General features: G+C 34.0%; 1 protein-coding gene across 2 annotated transcripts in view; it reads left to right on the top strand.

Moving 5' to 3' along the window:
- The window catches only part of LOC140045529 (LIM/homeobox protein Lhx1-like), a 30,919-nt gene extending 12,070 nt beyond the window's left edge, over positions 1–18,849 (top strand). For both annotated transcript variants that reach the window (XM_072090474.1, XM_072090473.1), the window contains exons 4-5: positions 10,801–10,990; positions 17,590–18,849. In XM_072090474.1, coding sequence (XP_071946575.1) covers positions 10,801–10,990; positions 17,590–17,969 — 570 coding nt within the window. In that variant the 3' untranslated portion in view covers positions 17,970–18,849. The remainder of the gene's footprint in view (positions 1–10,800; positions 10,991–17,589) is intronic.
- Positions 18,850–19,996: the final 1,147 nt, after the last annotated feature.

The raw sequence follows: 19,996 nt of genomic DNA, 5'->3' as shown, positions 1-19,996 counted from the left end.
ACGCTATTTGGTTCAAAATCTCACGATATAACCAATTGTTGAGTTAATTACAACGCGTATTATGTAATATACAGTTAATTATTAATTATTATGTGTTTTATCCAGTGCTTCATTAGTGCATTTTCTCAAGTATTGTTCAACTGACGTGTATCATTATTCCTGTCGTGGTTGTTTAATCTAAACGCTACTCACATTGCAAATATCAATATAAGCACTTGAATTTAATTTATATATCAATATTAGCATAATGTGATCTAATATAGCAAACAGCCGCCTGACAGTGCGATAGGCTGTCAACCCACGTGATCAACTGCTTGCTTTCTAAGTTGATATTAATAATTCGCAGCGCCGATTTTCTATAGACAATTATAGAGTAAATGGGATGAGGTTAATAATTACAGTGTCACTTAGTATAAAAACAATTTCAATAGCATTCGACACGATACCACCTTCCATATGTGTACCATACACATATCAAATTTTATGCGACAAAAACATGTGATGTGCCATATATGGACATGATGATGTCATCATTCGAGCGTATCAAAACCATATTTGGGCACATCACACTTTTTTTTGTCAAACTAGTTGGTAGTGTAGACAGAGCTTTAGTGTCATTTGGAAAGTTTGGGAACTTGATAAATAATATTCTCAACACAGATTTTATTTGTGTTGAAAGTGCAAATTTTTTGTAATGCCTTTTATTTTTTGTAATGCCTTTTATTTTTTGTAATGCCTTTTACAAAAAATAAAAATGACTAAAGTATACTTTTATGACCCACCTTTTGTTTATGCTTTTCTTTACAACTACTTGTAGGACTTAATTCAGGGTATTCATGCTTAGATGTTTTTAAAAGAACACTTTGAAACGGTTTCTGATCACAGATTTCGAACTCTTAAATCTCCAACTTACGTAAACAATGCGAAACGTTAATCCCTCATAAAAAGACCAATTGTAAAGCCATCAAATATCAACTTTTCAATACTCGAGTATTTGATAGCTATTTCGTGACAGAGAGTTGGGTGTTGTATGTGAATCTTATCGATAACGTCATATCAAATGAATCTATTTTACACGTTGTGTTTTTATCGATAATCTCATAAGTTCCTTAATACCATGGCAATCTCTCTTCACGCGCCCTCACGTATTTTTTAAATACTTTAACTTTGTACAGCTTTCGCGCGCGTGCGTAAAATAGCTTTGTGTCAATGACGAATTGACCTAACACAAAATTAATTTGAAAAATACTTGTCACAATATTAGTAATAGAATTGCAAAGTGATCTTTATCTTGGTTTTTGTTTGTTTTTTCTTCATCCTCACCTCTTCCCTTGTTTTCTTCGCATCATTGACGGGCTATTTCAGATATAGAGATAGGCCTACCAGTGTAATACCACAAACCTTTGTATACATGATTTTATCTTGTATATTTCTTGCTGTTCTATTTTCGTTATTTAGCTCGTTCGTTTGTAAATCTCTGCAAAGCTATTCTTTGCTGTTCTTCCTTCTTTTCCGGTACTGATTTTTGTCCTTTAGTGAATTACATTTTTTTTATGAATGGATCCGCACGCATATTTCCCATGCGAAGCAGTTGCTGGATTGATTGACTTGACTGATCGTCAATATCAAACTCTTTTGTCAAATATTATAAAAGAGATTTGTTTGTATTTTCTGGTGGTTGGTTGTGATTGTTACCTAATGCCCGCCGGCCTCCTATACAAAATCTTTCGGATTATACATTGGTTGGTATACGTATTTTAATAGCCAAATTATCGTTTTGAAAGCTGTCCACGGTTGTATGATTTTCACAAGTGCATTGGTTACGTATTCGAACGGGTCACGACAAGGAGTGAGTGTACTATTTTCTGTGTGGTTTGATTGTCAGGTAGAGCATTCTATTTTGAACAACTCATCTCTTGTTATTCGATGTCGTTGAGTTGTGAAAATAAAACGTCGTCGGCAACTGTTATTGGTAGTTAACGGAAATATAAATAACGTGGAAACAAGGTCGGCTTTAAGTAGAGGGTAGCGCGTACTTCAGTAACATTAATGTTGTTTGCACGGAGTAGCAACTCTGTCGTACAATTGTATCTAACAATGTAGTATACTCTAGCTAACAATTTAGTAAACTGTATTTAACAATAATGTACGCCTGGACCTCCCATTTTATCCTCATAAGATATAATTCAGATTAGAAACTTATTCAAATGTTAACATTGCCAAGTCTATAACTACCGGCTACCCGCAAACAATTTATAGTAAGGAATGGGTTCTGATATATGCATTCTAAGTTCTAGTACGTGTAAGTAATATTTATTGCTTTTAGTACAATTTATAAAACAGCATAATATTTGAATTAAAATAAACACATAGAATAATACAAACATTAAACTTGAGAAATTAAACATAGAAAGCAAGGGATAACACTTTACCCCCAAATGCTTGTTTCCAACATAGAAAGCAAGGGATAACACTTTACCCCCAAATGCTTGTTTCCAACATAGAAAGCAAGGGATAACACTTTACCCCCAAATGCTTGTTTCCAACATAGAAAGCAAGGGATAACACTTTACGCCCAAATGCTTGTTTCCAACATAGAAAGCAAGGGATAACACTTTACCCCCAAATGCTTGTTTCCAACATAGAACGCAAGGGATAACACTTTACGCCCAAATGCTTGTTTCCAACATAGAAAGCAAGGGATAACACTTTACCCCCAAATGCTTGTTTCCAACATAGAAAGCAAGGGATAACACTTTACCCCAAATGCTTGTTTCCAACATAGAAAGCAAGGGATAACACTTTACCCCCAAATGTTTGTTTCCAACATAGAAAGCAGGGATAACACTTTACCCCCAAATGCTTGTTTCCAAGGGGTCCCCAATAAGTAGATGAGTTTTGGCAACGTCTAAACCATGTTATGTTTATTTATCAACATTTTAAAACACTTTTTTCTTGGTGGAACACGTCTTGAGCTCTGTTTACACTATCAAACTTTATGTGACAACAAAATGTGATATGCCCATAATAGACATAATGATATCATACCACTATCATATTTGAGCATATCACTACCATATTTGAGCATATCACTACCATATTTGAGCATATCACTACCATATTTGAGCATATTACTACCATATTTGAGCACATTTAAAGCTCTCTGATCTTATTTGATTTTTCTAGATACAAGGCAAACTATTTTCTACATATTTTGTTACCATTTGCTTTGTGTAAATAAATGAATGAATATATTGAACAAAAGACTGATAAGAAACGAAAAAAAGAAGAAAAACGATTGCTTGTTCCGCAACGCCTGCTTTGATTGCTAAAGTAATTCACTTGTCGTAGATGTTCTTTCTAATCTCTGGCAGCAGTAAAGAATAGCTATTATCATCTAAATTAGTCCATTGGGTGTAATTGTTTAGCATACACAAGTCTACTGATTTCATTAATGGTATCATACTGACCTCTCTGAAGCGATGGAACAAGCCAATTGAAATTTCCCCCCTAAACATGCCCTAGGAGCAATCGTTCAACTGCCAACGAGTAAAACTCATTGCACTCATCAACTCAAGACGTACGTACTCGTTTAGCTTCTTTATACATTTTTATTGGACGCTATAAAATAAATTTCGTTTTATTGTTATTACCAACGTTAACGTATTTCACTTGAAAGTAAACGTTCGAACGCATTCGAACACGTAACATATGAGGCACAAAAATAACGCGGTACGCCAAAAAAATAACGCGTAACGCACAGAAATAACACGTTACAGGGAGTAGATGCATCTTACTTATCATCTTACTTATCGTCTTGCATCAGCAAAATGCTGCGCGTGAGTATGTCAACATTGGGCTAAAATTATCCATTTAACACATGTTTTCATGTCTTTAATACATTATGTGTACTGTCCTCAAACGCAAGATAAATGCGTCTAACGCAATTCACACATTTTGTGACGCATTGATAGATTGATCCCCACCCGAGACCGTCGGTATTTCGTTCGTTACGGGTGTGCTCTATCTCGTTCGGTGGTCTGGTACGTATCTGTAGGCCTGACTTTGTGTTGCCGATTTAACTGAACGATTTAAGAGCGTCTGGTCTCTTCGGGATGCCCTCTAACACGTTGTTAAATCTCACATGCATTGCTCCATGACGTATGCATAGTAATTCTTTGTTAATGATATAGATTGGAAATGCCCTAAGTTTTACAAACCATAATTCATGGCCTTTAGTTTAGTCTTTCCTTAGCGGCCGTGATCGTATTTTTGCGAAAGGGGTGCGCGCATTTAAAGTAACAATTATTGTCATATTTTAACATTGGCCTATAGCGTTTTTGTATGTATTTTCCTTCTAGTTTTATTAATGCCAAGCAAAATGAATTTCCATTTTAAGTGAACCAACCAATCAAATTTCTTGAAACTTTAACATTTTTTAATACGATCCATATAAGTCGGTTTATTCTGAGATAGATCCAAATCTAATGTTAACACTTATTATATTTAATTTTTTGGATTTATAGTATTTTTCTCACGAATATTTACTTACTGTATGATTTTTTTTATCGCTGTATCATTTTACCTCATATTTATTCTCTGCTATCTAGTTTTTCTTTATGAGTTAACGGTTATTATAAACTATTGAATTTTTTTGTGGGTCTTGAAAACTTATGCAGCTTTCAGTTTTAAGAGCGATAAAATAAAACGGCATATACGTGCAAAAGTGTTTTTCTCCTCTAAAGAGTCATCAATATTATATTATTGCAATCAACGAATAAAACCAATTGATGATAATATTAACATTCATATGAACGTTGATAATAATTTGTATACATTCTTTAAACAAAAATCATTAAAATAATACAAGGATCTCAGCGGTCAGCAGATTGAAATGATAATTGTTTTGTTTAGAATTTGTACAAATTTCAATTCAATTCAATTCAACTTTATTTCGTCCACATAGGAAAATGTTTTGAGTGCTTTTCACAATATAGTACAAAAATATATAAAACGTTTCATATAAAAATAATTAATTACAATATTTAGTTAGTTTAAAATAAATGTTTCGCGTGGAAACACTGATAATAATATACGCGCGCGTCTTTTGGCACGCGCGCCAACTTTTGTCTCTTCTTGAAATTTCTCTGAGTCATCATGTATTACACTTTTTATCCACGCTTGATAAAGTGAGAATTTTCTAAGATTTTATCCCAATTTTAATCTGTATATTTCCTGGCAACTTCATCTTATTTCTAACAAATTCATATGACGTCACTGTCATAAAATATGTATTTCACACATACGAATCTTACAGCATGTGAAGATTTTATGTGAAAGATAACGAGCCATTTATACGCTACTGCTAGAATTCGAGACAATATCGGTGAAATATTGCCGAAAGAACATCAAATATTCATTGAAATTTAACATTTCAGCTTATATACTTGCATATAATGTAGAAAATATTCTAGTAAATGAGGTGTCGTTAGTTCTATGTAGTTTTATGTAATAGGATTAAAGTGGAATCTTGGACTTTTAAGCCTGCTGATTGTCGTCTGATATACATACATAACATATTACATGTCAAATAAAGTATGTTATAAAAAAAAAACATGATGAACGTATTATGGAACTCATCAACGAATTGTGTTTCGTCACAAAGCGTTTCCGGTCTGATTTGTCCTCAGACTACTGTCAAGGAGAGTGTTATTCCACTTGACCACCAGAAGTGACCACTGCGGTGATTATCTAATAAAATCAATGAATCTAAAACTGTTTTTATTTAACATGTTTTACCACGAGATTTTTATATCTTTTAACACACAATGAACAGATATTCGATAAAACTCATCGCCGTTTGTTCTGATTCCAAACTAAAATAATATATATCGCATAAAGATTTTTTATCCTTTTCATCAGTAAAAGATAATATCTTTCGAAGTTACATAAGATACTTTTTCCAATGAATTGCTCTTAATTGAATGAATTAAGACGCCATATACGTATATATTAATAATAATCCCTGTATTTACAATATTATATTAACTTTAATTCATATTCTGGTAAATACAGATGTAATGTTGTCTAATATTGACGTCATAGTTTCAAAATTTGTTGACTTTTTAAGAGCAGAAACCAGATCTGAGTAACTATTTCTTAATCCGCTTCATGGTCGTCATCGTTTCGTACTACGTCTTACGGCGCCATTGTTTATATTAAAACAATACACACTTTGTCGCAAATAAGATCGGCATACCAACCTATTTTGTACATTATTACCGACTCTGTGAACAACAATACGTTTGTTATAGTGACATACTTCTGTTATATATAAGAAAAAGACAAGTTATATATATTATATATATAACTTTTCTTTTTCTGTCAGATCAATATCGAAGGAGTGTTTGTATATTGATTATAATATTAGTTTTGTCACAACAATTAATCCTGTAGCGTAAGCTTCTGAAATTTAACGCACGCGTACAAAATACGCAGTGTTATCAGTGCTTGAAAGCACGCTTTAAAGTTTGTAATATCTTACGCATTTTAATTTGAAATAAGTTGACGTTGTCGGAACGCTTTACAAGAACATGATTGTGTCACACATAACACATTTTATTTGTTTTAAAGATTTGTTAAAACTTAGGCCTATAGTCACTATTATCTCTATGTTGCTCTGGTTATTCCAGTTATTGTTAATAAATTTCTAACATCTATATTATTATGACTAAATACAATCCTGGTTTATATTCTCTGCTACTAAAATACAACGTAGCATCATTATTCATATTTAGTCTGGTAATAGCTATGATTTTGACATGACGCGGCGGCTGCTCTACGTGCGTCAAAAATCAAATCAACTCAAACTTATAGTTATCACAGCTTTAGTGCACTCATGCGTATCCGCATATACAAATATATAATTATATATAAAGCAGAGTTGATGTGTATAATTGAGTGGAAAATATTATACGCACTATTCCATAAGTAAACATCAATAAGTAGTATTATTATTTAATAATGTAACATTGAGAACTTAACGGTTGTTCTCTAACATACAAATTTTATTGGTATCATATAGGCCTACTTTAACATAACATTATAAAAATAATATTGGTGTCTAAAAATACTTTTTTCAAATGATATTAAACGTGTTTGAATGCATATTCATTAATACATAATTCATTCATTCATTTATAATGGTATATTTATTAAAATCATCTTTACAGAAAAACTGAATTGTGACAATTTTTTACATTATATAAAGGTACTTAAAATATTTAAAATAATGTATCTTAATGGATATAATAATGTATCTTATCCAGGGTAGAGGCAAACATTTACAAAAAAACATAATATTTTTAAATTGACTCATGGCTGTAAAACTTGGCATACGTTTGACCGGCCGTCCGTCATAGATGGCACAATAAATCATACAGAGATAGCTCATTTTGTAGGCCTAAAATCAGCATGTCCCCGAGTTGTTCTTCATCGGTTACTTCCCCTCATTACAATATATTTTTTTTCTTGACGATGCTTTTCATATGATAAATGTGCAATATAAATGCCACATTCAATAGTTCGACTCAAATCAATAATTTATGTGCACAAAGATGAATACTAAGAGTGTCAAATATACTAGCAATTCTAGACATATCGTCCGCCGTGACACAACGACATAAAATGGACACGCGCGTACCAAAGGCATTATTATCAGATTTTGAACGCGCGCGTTATATATTCGTTATTACGTATATCCAAAACTTGTAATAAGCGCATTGTTTTGATTAATTTAAACGATTTGTTTATGAAGGTCGGTTCTCAAGTTATGAGCACAACAAAACACAGACGCGTTATGTTGGACTTCACACTTTCTGTGCGTCAAATCAGATAAAAACGCGTCAACTTTGCTATAGCGTCAACGTCTGAGATGTCCATATCATCGTAAAGGTACATAGTAGTGGGACGATCGGTGCATTCAAACGAACTGCGAACAACACGAAACTATTATACCAATTCATTGAGCCATGGGCTATCAGGTGCTTTGAAATCTATTAAATCTTACGGAACAAATAGTCGATGCAACTGACACTAGTGCTCAACCGAGTAGGTTAACATGCAGAAATTCTAGGCTTGAATAACCAATTGTTCCGAGTGTAGGTCGTCTTGTGAAAGACACTAGGTTCAAAAGCTGTTCCCACCTAAGACATTCACAGTATTCACCGATTTATCGCTTGTGGTTGTACCTCTTTAAATTTGTTCATTCGCAAATAAAAGATTTTTACGCTAAATGGGTGATAATTTCGTGTTATAATCATGAAAGAAAATTTACCAGTTGGGTGAAATTTCGGTAACTGGAGGACAATTATCGGGACAATTAGCAGCTCGGTGTATTTATGGTGTTGTGTAAAATGCAAAAGATGGAACAATTCATGTATAAAGTTGATTGTCCTACGACTGACATTCCAAAATCAACGATGCATTTATTTTATTCCACCTTATTTTTTCCCTTTTCTTTAAAGTAGCGTTATTAAATAGTAGGCCTACTTTATTTTTGTTTTATAAAAAGCCTTGTCCCACACATGTATTGACTTTTGTCATACGAGTTATAAATATAATGTAAATCTCGATCAAAATGTACGAAACGGTAACAAAATAACATCTGTGTACTTTTGGCAAACATTTTTGTTTTTATTTATTTATTGACAAACCAATTAGCAGCAAAACTGCTGAATTAAATTGCGTTTATAACAAATATTATTTTAAAACACACTAAAATGTTACAAAAAATGGACATATACTCACAAAGAAAGACCATATAAGGAATATTAATATATAAAGAGATAAAGAAGGAAATATTAAGACTTAGGCTTTTATCGGTTCGTATCAAAATAAGATGTTTGTTTATGAATAATAATTGGGACAGTTGGGTCCCACGTGTAAAGCACATAAAACTGTAATACCCTTTCATACCATGGTATTTGGAGATAAATTATACTCGATGTTAAGATATAATATATAATTTACTTTTTTACTATCCATTATGTTTCCTCCTTTAGTTTTTAAACTAAGATTGACAAAAGTTGCAATTATCACTTGTTAATTCTCGAATGTTAAAAATGCAATACTGTATAGAAAATGAACCCAACATGCATAATTATCTTGTTACGGTATGACGTCATACCTTGTAGTCCACACCTCTTTATGTAACTGTTTATTTGATTCTGTAGTAGGCCTATTGTTGATATGTTCTGAAATAAAAATTGAATTGCTATATTATGAGGGGTTGTCCTTTTAGGTCATCACCTCACGTCAACTCGATATGTTCACAGGCCTAGTTTCCAAAGTTCCCGGATGAAATAAGGATTGTTTATTAAACATCGTATTATAAATCACCATGGCAACGGTGGTAGTATTACTTTTTTTTCCGTATTGTTAGGTTCACGCTACCAACTAGATTTCTTTCTGTTTTTACAGAATCTTCAAAAACAGGGTTTAAATTCCGGTTGTGTATGTTACGAAATCAGCTGTTTGTGTTTTTATATATAACTAGCCTGTTGTTCGTCTTCTTCTTACTCTATCCAGTATAATCCTATGCGGAATAAAACATCCCTTTTGTTAGAGTTTTATATTCGCATCTCTAAGGCTTCCTACAATAGGTACTGTTTATGATGTCATAATTGAAAGATTGTGGACACTGGCAAATATAAAATGGTGTAAATGATCTCTGGGTTTATATCAATTAAAATTATTCAAATTTCATCTTTAAAATATATATTCGACAGGTGGTTTTAGCGATCTAATTGTCATTTTTGTGTCGGTTTACTCGCTTTATTTTTTCCGACATCGATCAGTTGCCTCGTTTACTTTCTTTGATCCGAAGTAGATTTTAAACTAAACAATTTTTGCAGAAGTTTTTGTTGTAGGTCTAAGAACAGACTTACATGAGAATGGTATTTTGACAGGCCTATAATTATATTGAATTAAATTACGTTGATATGTACGTACCTCTAGACACCCATATAACGGAGTAATAAACTAATATGTAGGCATGGAAACACGATCACAAAACTATACATATTTGAATTTCTGAATCGGAAGTTGAGCGACCGCAATTGGAAATATGCTCTGCTGATGTGATTAGGATAATTACTGCAATTTAACTCACAGGGAGAGTGAACCTGATTTTACAAAGTAGATCATGGCTTAGAACTATACACAATTCCTTAAAAGGAATTTCCTCTATAATTTTAGTTTGCAATTTTGTGTTGGTTTTTTTTTCCCAATTCTGATCTGTGGGGTTACACACGAATAAGGTTGTAATAATGGATACATTATATTATTAGAGGTTTCTTTATCTGATTAAATCGCACAACGTAATGTAATATACGCTTTACAGACCAAATATAAAATTATTGTTTATTTTTATAACAAAATGCGCTTAAAATAGTTTACTGAACCTTTTGCTGTGATGACAATGCGTGTTTGTTGTAAAGCTCTTTGTACACTATCAAACTATAGTTGGACAAAAAAAGTGTGATATGCTCAAATATGGTAGTGATATGCTCAAATATGGTAGTGATATGACATCATCATGTCTATATATAGGCACATCACATGTTTTTGTCAAATAAAGTTTGATAGTGTAGACAGAGCTTTATCTGTATATTGTATTATTAGTAGGCCTGGATTGGGCTTGTATTATTTGATGTATTGTTTGGATGGCTTATAGCAATTCCAATGCACTAATATAATGTTATTCTGCGTTTCAATAAATTAAACCTTTTGTCATTTCAGGTATGGTTCCAAAATCGTCGATCAAAAGAGCGACGAATGAAACAATTGAGTGCTCTAGGCGCGAGACGTCATCCGTTTTTCCGGAATCCACGACGCGGTATCCGAGGTTTACGACCCGGTATGAACGGACCCTATGACATAGAAAACAACCCGGACATGATGCATAACCATTTCAACTTTGCAGATCCAGGTAATTATTATTTTACAATGTTATGTTTTTATTTGTCTTTACATTGCAATGTGCTTGAATCAATGCACCTGTGGTCGTATTCACCAATCACACTTAAATGAGATATTTTCCTTAAATATTAAGTATTTCACTTTACTCAATAAATATTTAAATTGTATTCACTTAGATAGGAGATTTTTTTAATTTTAATTGTGTTTCCCTTAGTGTGAATGGTGAATACAGCCACAGGTCCTCTACAGCTTGATACAGCTTGAGACTACCATTCTGTTTCTGTGTGTATACACATTGTTCGTGCGATGAAAGTCTAAATAAATCCTCAGCACGATCAGCATGTATATAATGTGTTTTATAATTGTGTTAACTTAACGTAAGAATGATGTAGTAACAAGAATGGGTAATATTGCCGAGTGTTAATGGAAAATAAAATATCATATTTATTTTTTTTTTTTTGTAACACCTGTGTGAACGAATTCAAATGGCGAGCAAGTATTTGAAATGTGTCGACAGTTTTTATATAATTGAAATTCTAAGAATATACTGTATGTAAATTATGGGAGCCGCCATTTGAGTTTTCCTACAAGGACCTCCCACATCGTACGAATTAGTGTAACATACTTTTACATCTTACAGCATGTTAAAGTGTTAGGTAACTATTGTAAATGTCGATATTTATTGTTAATTACAAATCAAACATATCAACCGATGTATTATCATAATTTGGTACCGTTTCAGTTACCTCTAAAGGTAACCTTTGTGGGCCATCGCGTTTCGGGAGAAAGATGTCGTTGAGGAAGAATTTTCGAACAACTGTGAAAATACAAAACTTTGTCGGACGCGGTCCTGCCGGGAGTCTAGGCGCCGTTCGCGACCTATCTGTCATAGATTCCCCGCACTTTTCAGGAACCCCTACCTAAGGAGGTGACAACCCTGGTGATATAAAAGTACGTTGCCATATAAGTCACGTCGTGGTTACGTCATCAATGTATGTGTAGGCCTACCCGGGTCTAGCAAGGATTCGTAAGCAATGCATTTTAGTGTAGTAGGCCTATACTTTTCTTACATTTGAATAACCGTAAACCATTGTTGTTGTTTAAATGGTGTTTAAAAGTATAGACTAATCAAAATATGTTAATTATATACCTCGTTATGTAACCCATATTTTAATTGGACTGGTTAATATATAAGTAAAAATGCCGTTTCATGGGTGGATTGCTACAAATAAGGAACATAATACACATGTTGATAACCATTACCTTGACTATAACAACTTAACAATTAAAAAAGTACTTTCATAATTCAATATCCGGGCTATTAATAACTCTCAATTATGTGATTGGTTGCTAGACAGCGCGTACCTGGTAGAAATAGGCGTACACGTTACGCAAGCCTGCGCGTGTAACACGTCCATTGAAATGTGCGTTTGTGTCATGCGTATGTTATGGTGTGATGACCTTAAATGGACGTCATTTTGGGCAAAATAAACAAAAAAACAAAACCGGTAGAATAGGCCTGTACCCCGATTGAGCACGGTCGCGTCGTCAGCACATGAACATTTCGTTGTGACTATTTCGACATCTTGACGTTAATCTGGGCGATTAAGACACGGATGTTTTGTTTTTTTTGCCTGTATTTGTCTACGGTTTGTCAACGAACCTTCATAAAGACGGTCGTTTTTATGATAAGAAAAGGACAGCAACTTAATTTACATTGCCTCCATTATCACAATTCTCCTTTTTAAAATTGCATGTATGTTCAGATATTCCACACAGAATGCCTCAGAATATAAGTTCTGGTATGCAACACTGTTAAGTCAGAACTCGGTATTCAATACAGTATAATTCAGTGGCAATAATAGCTGTACTAGAGTATACAACAAAATATTTAGGTAATACGTTTAGCTTAAATGTGTTTAATTGTGATGCCTTCAATGCTATTGTTTGCGTTTTAATTACATTAATGCTAGACACCTGACAGGCTTCATAATACATTGTAAAACCTTTAACTTTAAAAGAGCAAACAGGATTACTGTATTTGATTTCACATATTATAATTATATTGTTTTTATTGAAGGTATACAAGCAATTGTATCGAATTTGCATCACACTTGATTGTCGGCACTTTAACCTCATTTAAAACTTCATTGCGAGATGTTTAAATTAAACAAAGAAGTGAGCACACCACTATTGTTAATCTTAAAAGAGAGAAAGTCAATTGTCCACACATTTCAGATCGGATTGATAGGCTAAGCCATCGATTTCTTTCTAAGCTAATTATTTTTAGCTCCACACGGAATTCACGCTTTGCTTGCCGTGCCGGCTATTGATTCTAACAAACGACTAGCTGCCTTGACGTTTTGCATTCGCCGACCTTAGCATTTTACAGCCTTTTCATCACTGATCTATTTCTCCTTTGAAGGTTTTACCATTCGTTAATCTCTTCCTATATATTCACAAATGCTATGCTTTTATGTAGCCGGCGATAGAGATGTACTTTTATTTAGAACAATAGAATAGTTGGACAATAGTTTTTTTTTTTTCTGATGTGGCCCTTGGCGAGTCACTGGTCTGTTGTCTTGGATAACGTGTGCAACACAGTGTTGATCGTCACTGTCGCTGTAAAACACGTGTGCCAGCAACTAAGTGTTGCACAAACACAGCTAATGTGGAAGTGTGTTGTTTTAAATATCAGTAACCGACGGCACTCCACTGTGACCAGTTTTTCCACAAAATAAACGAATTTTGACTTTAACGTTTAAGATTTTGCCATTTAAAAATAAAATTCTGTAAACGGTTGATATAGGAAACAAATATTGGGAACAAACTTTTGTAAAGGATAAACCCTCTTTGAAATTAGCCTAACAACATCAGTAATGACTTTTACCCGCCTATCTCTCATCTCATTTGTTCCTATCGCGATTTATCAGCGCGTTTTGGGAGCGAGGAGTCGCGCACGTATGACAATATTTAATACGTATGAAAATATACACAGAATAATATTAAATTTGGTTTAAATGATGTTTACATACATACAAAGCTTTGATTATTGGTTTATAGACATGTACGTTTTAGGCATACGAGATTTGTCCTTCCGTTTACGATCTATGTACACATGTGTTTGTCTATTGTGTCTTCACATTATATAAATTCCTCTGTCAATACTCGTATTCATGGCATCGATTTAACCATCAAGTCATCTCCCGTTTCTTGTCGTTTTTGTCCATCTATCAAAGTGTACACAATCATAACAAGATTGATGATTGATGCAAATGTAACATTAACTATTAACATTATCTTTGTCATTCACATGTTTCAGTTGTAAATTCATAGATTTGCTTTAAACCATTGAATTTTATCGTATACAGTTTGATGCGATCTAACGCCAACGCATTCAGATTAGTACATTACACAAAGTATATGAATTGTTTCAGTAAGATTGGTTTTGTCCTGCCGCGTTTCCTCCCTTCTGTTCCCAACAAACCAACGATCCTAAAGCCTAGAATAAGGTACATTTAGGCCTACACAGACAAGCGGTAACGATAATACAATATAGAATCTAATGTTATTCTTTAAGACCATTTAAACACCATGCGGAATGGACGGGCGGTTCCCGTCCAGGATAGATACAGATTCTACGTGGAACAAGCTACGCGGTTCCCGTCCTGCAGGATAGATACAGATTCTACGTGGAACACAAGCTACGCGGTTCCCGTCCAGGATAGATACAGATTCTACGTGGAACAAGCTACGCGGTTCTCGTCCAGGATAGATACAGATTCTACGTGGAACAAGCTACGCGGTTCCCGTCCTGCAGGATAGATACAGATTCTACGTGGAACAAGCTACGCGGTTTTCCGCTTACCGTTACCGCTCGTCTGTGTAAATTGGCCTTTACTCATGTTTTTATAATTGAAACATCTTAAGTAAAAAGGGTTTTGCGTTTTGGTTTAAATTTTCTATTGAAGCTGAATCGATTCTTTCTTTTAGAATCAATAACAATAATTTCCAAAACCTGGTGATTTAAAAAAAAATGTTCGTGCAATGTTGTTCTGGCTTAACATCCGTTTCCATTTGTTGACTTGGACAATTCCAAAATAGTTGAAAGACCTTCAGCGTATTAAGAAGATGGACCATTTGTTCTGGGCTGATGCTCCTTCTTCTCCTCCCAGAGACCAACAACTCACATGGTGCTAAACTCCATTGTAATTTATAGGTTGATTACCCGACAAAAGTGGGAATATTCTCTCCCAGATATTTTTTACAGAATGTTTCTTTTCACAGTTTTGTTCTTATTTTTCCTAATCCCTACTTTCCAATCTGTGCATTAACATATATGTATATCGACTATGATTATTTTATTTCACATAAATATATTTGAAATTAGGTCTCTTTGATTGTCGTTGCGAGAAGCAGCAAGGCACAATGTACGTCATCCTGTCAAATAAAGTACCCCTAATTGAATACCACTGTATTACTAAAATTAATTAAGCCTAAAATTAACTTTTATTTCTAGTTTCAGGTTGAAATTAGACCAATAAATTTTTCCTTCAATTCATCTTGCTTTTGTTAATCGTGTTACCTAAAATATGTTGATGAATTAAAAGATTGTCTAGCGACCTTATTAAACCAAATGTGGTAGAAAAGAATGCCTGTTCTCCGGTAGTTGTTAGTCAACCATGACTCTCAGTTCAGCTGTACTTTTCTCCTAAGAAGTTTGCCTTAAAGATGTAAATAAAGAATAATAAATAAATGAATATTTTAGTTTATCAGATATATCAATCCAACTATTATGTGAAATTAAAATTGGCCTATGCAAAAAACAAAATGTTTAAAAATATATATGTATTATATATATTGCATTCTATCTATTTTCTTTTATTTTTTTTCGATTGTTACAATCAGTAAATATATTTTTGAAATCAAATTTTCGTTTTTCATGAAGGTGAAAATAAACGTTGAAACTTACCAACGTTGCGTGCGTTAGCATCGCACTTTCTCACTTTCTTTTTGGGAAGGAGATGAATTTTTTTCATCAGTAAATATAATTATGTTCGCGTACAAAAACCGTTATCAATATCATGCGCACAGCATGGCCAGTCTAGGTTTTATTTACGGTGCATCAGTGGCATTAAAAACCTCCCAAATGTTATTGATAATATAAAAAATAGATTTAACTGTTTTAAACCACTGTACTTAAGATGAGACCGTGTGTTTGTTGTGTATAGTTTTATACAGGTGTCTCGTGCTCCACTGCTATGGACTTAAGTTTGGTCCCGTGTGTTGAGGCTTATCGCCGTTATGAACGTATCGGATTAAACGGCTTATACTTGTCATATTTGATATCCGAAACCATTGCGAATGATTATATACATCAACGAGTGTTGAGAAAACAGAACATTCAACTTCATTAAAAATAATAAGTTCATCTTTTAAATCAGAAAAATAGATTATCATATAATAATCGAATACTTTAGTCATTGGTTTATGGAGTTTGCAACAAGCGAATGATATATGTATGTTACTACAATGGCCACAATGATATATGTATGTTACTACAATGGCCACAATTGCAAAGAACACAAATAATATTGGATTGTGTATAAGCTTATCACGGTTGAAAATTAAATTATTTCAAAATGGAATTAAGATATCAAACAGGGCTAAAAAATTACGACAAAAACAAAAGCATCTTCTCCTCTTGGTTCTCGCGAAAACCAATTATTATGCTAACAAATAATGTATAAGGAGTTGAATAAATAATAGAACGAGAAAATATTTTACCATTCACTAATAAAGACGCTGATATCGGCAAGAGTGAATATGATGCCTAATGAATAGATATTTTTGGGACTTTTTAGCCCCCTAAGCGTGTTTGACGTTTGTAAATATCATTGTTTGTTACACATCCTACCTGTTAACAGCATGTCCTCAAAGTTAGTAAAAAGCACGAATTGTTATCAATGGAGTCACCAAAACGAAGGTGGTCGATTTAAACCGGGGGAATGTCTAGATTTTAAACATTAGGATGTGTGTCTCTTTAATTTGTGGACAACATGGTCATTGTTCAGCTTTACTTCGTAAAAACCAACTGTTATTGTACTGGAAAATCCACAATGTTGCACTACCGTAGTGTCTGAGTTTTAAGCTCTGTCTACACTATCAAACTAGTTTGACAAATATGATGTGATGTGCCTAAATATGATAGTGATATGACATCATCATGTCCATATATAAGGGTGCATCACATTTGTTGTCACATAAAGTTTGATAGTGTACAGAGCTTTAGTTATTTATAACGATTTTAAATACTGGTTTACTTTCGACAATTTTACATTTGTAATGTAACAGTTGACAGTTGAAAGTTACAGTTATTTTATTCCATACTTTTGAAATATTGATTATCTCTTTAATTTAAACAAACAAAATCTTACAGAAATCCAAGTAATTCGTTTGCAAATTATTTGTATTTGTAGTCAGTTATTGTACCGCTCGCTGTGACAATCAATTTTCATAACTCGGGCTGTGCTTCTTTGGCCCGGGGCATGCATATCATGTCTGCTTCTATGTCTCTCACTGGGATAACTCTTTTTCTTGTTTTTTCAGACTCCGGGAACCCAGGCGACTACTACGGCACTCAAGGTTATTACGATTTCTACCCAGGCCAGCAGCAGCCACCTGGTGGAGAGCCTCAACAGGCCGAAATGGCACCTTACATCCCACCTGTATCACAAAACAACCCCTTAACCAGTATAGAACAACCCATGCATCAACAGGGAAACATGCATCAAGATGTTGGTTATATGCATCACCACAGAGATCTAAGTCCTAGTCCAGAACCTGTGCCGTTGCCAGGTACAGGGGACATGTTCAGGTCACCCGATAGATTTAGTCACGGACCGAGAGGTGGCGCTATGCATTCTATGCCTAATGGTTTTCGTGGATTACCTCATCATGGGGAACACACGGAGGGAACAGTCTGGTGATGATGACTCGTTTTTGAGAGAAAGTTTGTTCTCATCTCAAGAAAAACAAAACCATTATGAAATTCAATGACGTAATTCGAGTTAATCCACGTTATAACAACATTTCTTGAATGACGTTAGCGAAATAAATTGGAATCGACTGCATTAGACTCTTGTGAACACTTTGAAAGCAGTCGTTGTTCCAATCAGAGCAATTGGAACACATTGATAAAACGGAAAATCCCAATTTCTGACGCGGGACGTTTAAGTTGGCTGCCAGGTCTCTACACGGGTACTATTCTAAACCATTCATGGTGTTTTGAAAACTGTAGACGTATCATATTTTGGGGAAGAAACTTCCTCCTGAACTCAACACATGGTATCAACTGTATTGTGCATAAAAATAATAATATCTTCAATGTTAGTGTAGAAAAAAAATGTCGACTGTTCAAAGTGATGTTTCTGTAATTATAATGATGATAATGTTGTTGTTTTATAAACATGTTATTAAGTGCAATGGTGTAAACTTTATAGCTGCGATGTGCTGGATTTTATTCTGTAGTTTAATTATAAAATATGGGATGCTAAAATGCTACTTCGGCGTTCCATATGTTTGCGTTCCATAGTTTATATTATGTTCGTATTCATTCCTATCCTCCGTGAGGGCATGTTTGACCATTCCTTATTGTGCGCTGTTTGCGCATGCTCGGACTGATGGGAGAGAATATTTTGTGGGTCATACAAAATGATCACGTGATATTTATGTTTGTAATGATTTGTTACTGAATAAAATCCCAAACTATAAGAAGACATTATGTTGTTACTTTCATTTACGAGGTACTTCTCATATTTTGCCATCGGGCTAGCATTGAAATTATTGTACCTAATAACAAACCTTCTTTTACTGTTGTTTTACACAGTAAAATATTCTCTTTATTTATATTTATAGTAATGTTTGTTCATGCTGTCCGTATATTAGATCTTTTTTTTTTGTTGATTTTTTATAATGCCACTACATTCAAATTTTATCAATAAAACAAAAGGTATATTCAAACATAAATCTTTAAAGTTCTTGCTCACAGTCTTATTTATGTTATAGTCAATGACTACCATTTAAAATACGTCCCAGTTTATCATACTATCTATCTCTGTTTCTATTCGTTTTATTCAATTTTGGTTCATCAATTTCTTTTTCTCGATTCTGCTTATCTAACCGAATTATCAGAAAACAGACAACAAGAAAATTCGATAGGAATAAAAGACATCAGTGATGTCAGATTTGTGTGAATAGGCAAGTAAAAGCCGGTAAGCCGCTGAGTAATGTGAATAGTTATGATAGTCCATTGAACACGCGAGAGATTGCCCGCCGGAGGTGCTAGTATAAATATTGCATGTACCTTATGATACCTAGCTTTTGCTTCCGACAGATTAAACAAAGTAAAAAGGCGCGTAAAGAAGCGTGAAAGCAGGCAAGGAATCGTCAGATTTCACTACACTACAAAGAATGCTGTTTTTACACTCAAATTGTGGCTAAACTTGTTGTTTGTCGTCTCGAACAAACGATATCTGTTAGCTTGGAAATGTTTTCCAAGTCTTTGACCGATTCCAAGGACGCTCATAAAATTCTACTTTTTTTGTCATTCTTTTATAATACTTGCCATATTTATACCTTTTTATTAAGGTTTTCCTTTTTATATGTTTCTAAAGGCGCATTACTAATATCTAAATGCAACAAAGCTCTTTTTAATATTTGGTTTTGAAACACCTTAACCGAGAGAACAGGATGTCATTGTAGAGAAGGAAATGTGTGCCAGTAGTACACTATAACAGTCGAGAATAATTGTCATTGTCTTTCTCTATCTGATACACCTGCCTTATGTCAGTGATGCCATCCATAGTGCTGATATTGGCAGTGATTTCCGAAATAGATCTTTGGTGGATGGGAACCAACCCTGAACGGCTCTCTTGTCGAAATAAAGACGGTAGCCCCAAAGTACGTTGTTTCGACAAGACATTTGTTATTTGACAATACAATGTCAACTCAATAG

This window comes from Antedon mediterranea, chromosome 3, assembly GCF_964355755.1.
Source record: "Antedon mediterranea chromosome 3, ecAntMedi1.1, whole genome shotgun sequence".
In the NCBI taxonomy this organism is placed as follows: Eukaryota; Metazoa; Echinodermata; class Crinoidea; order Comatulida; family Antedonidae; genus Antedon; species Antedon mediterranea.
This window is presented reverse-complemented; position numbering and strand designations above follow the sequence as displayed.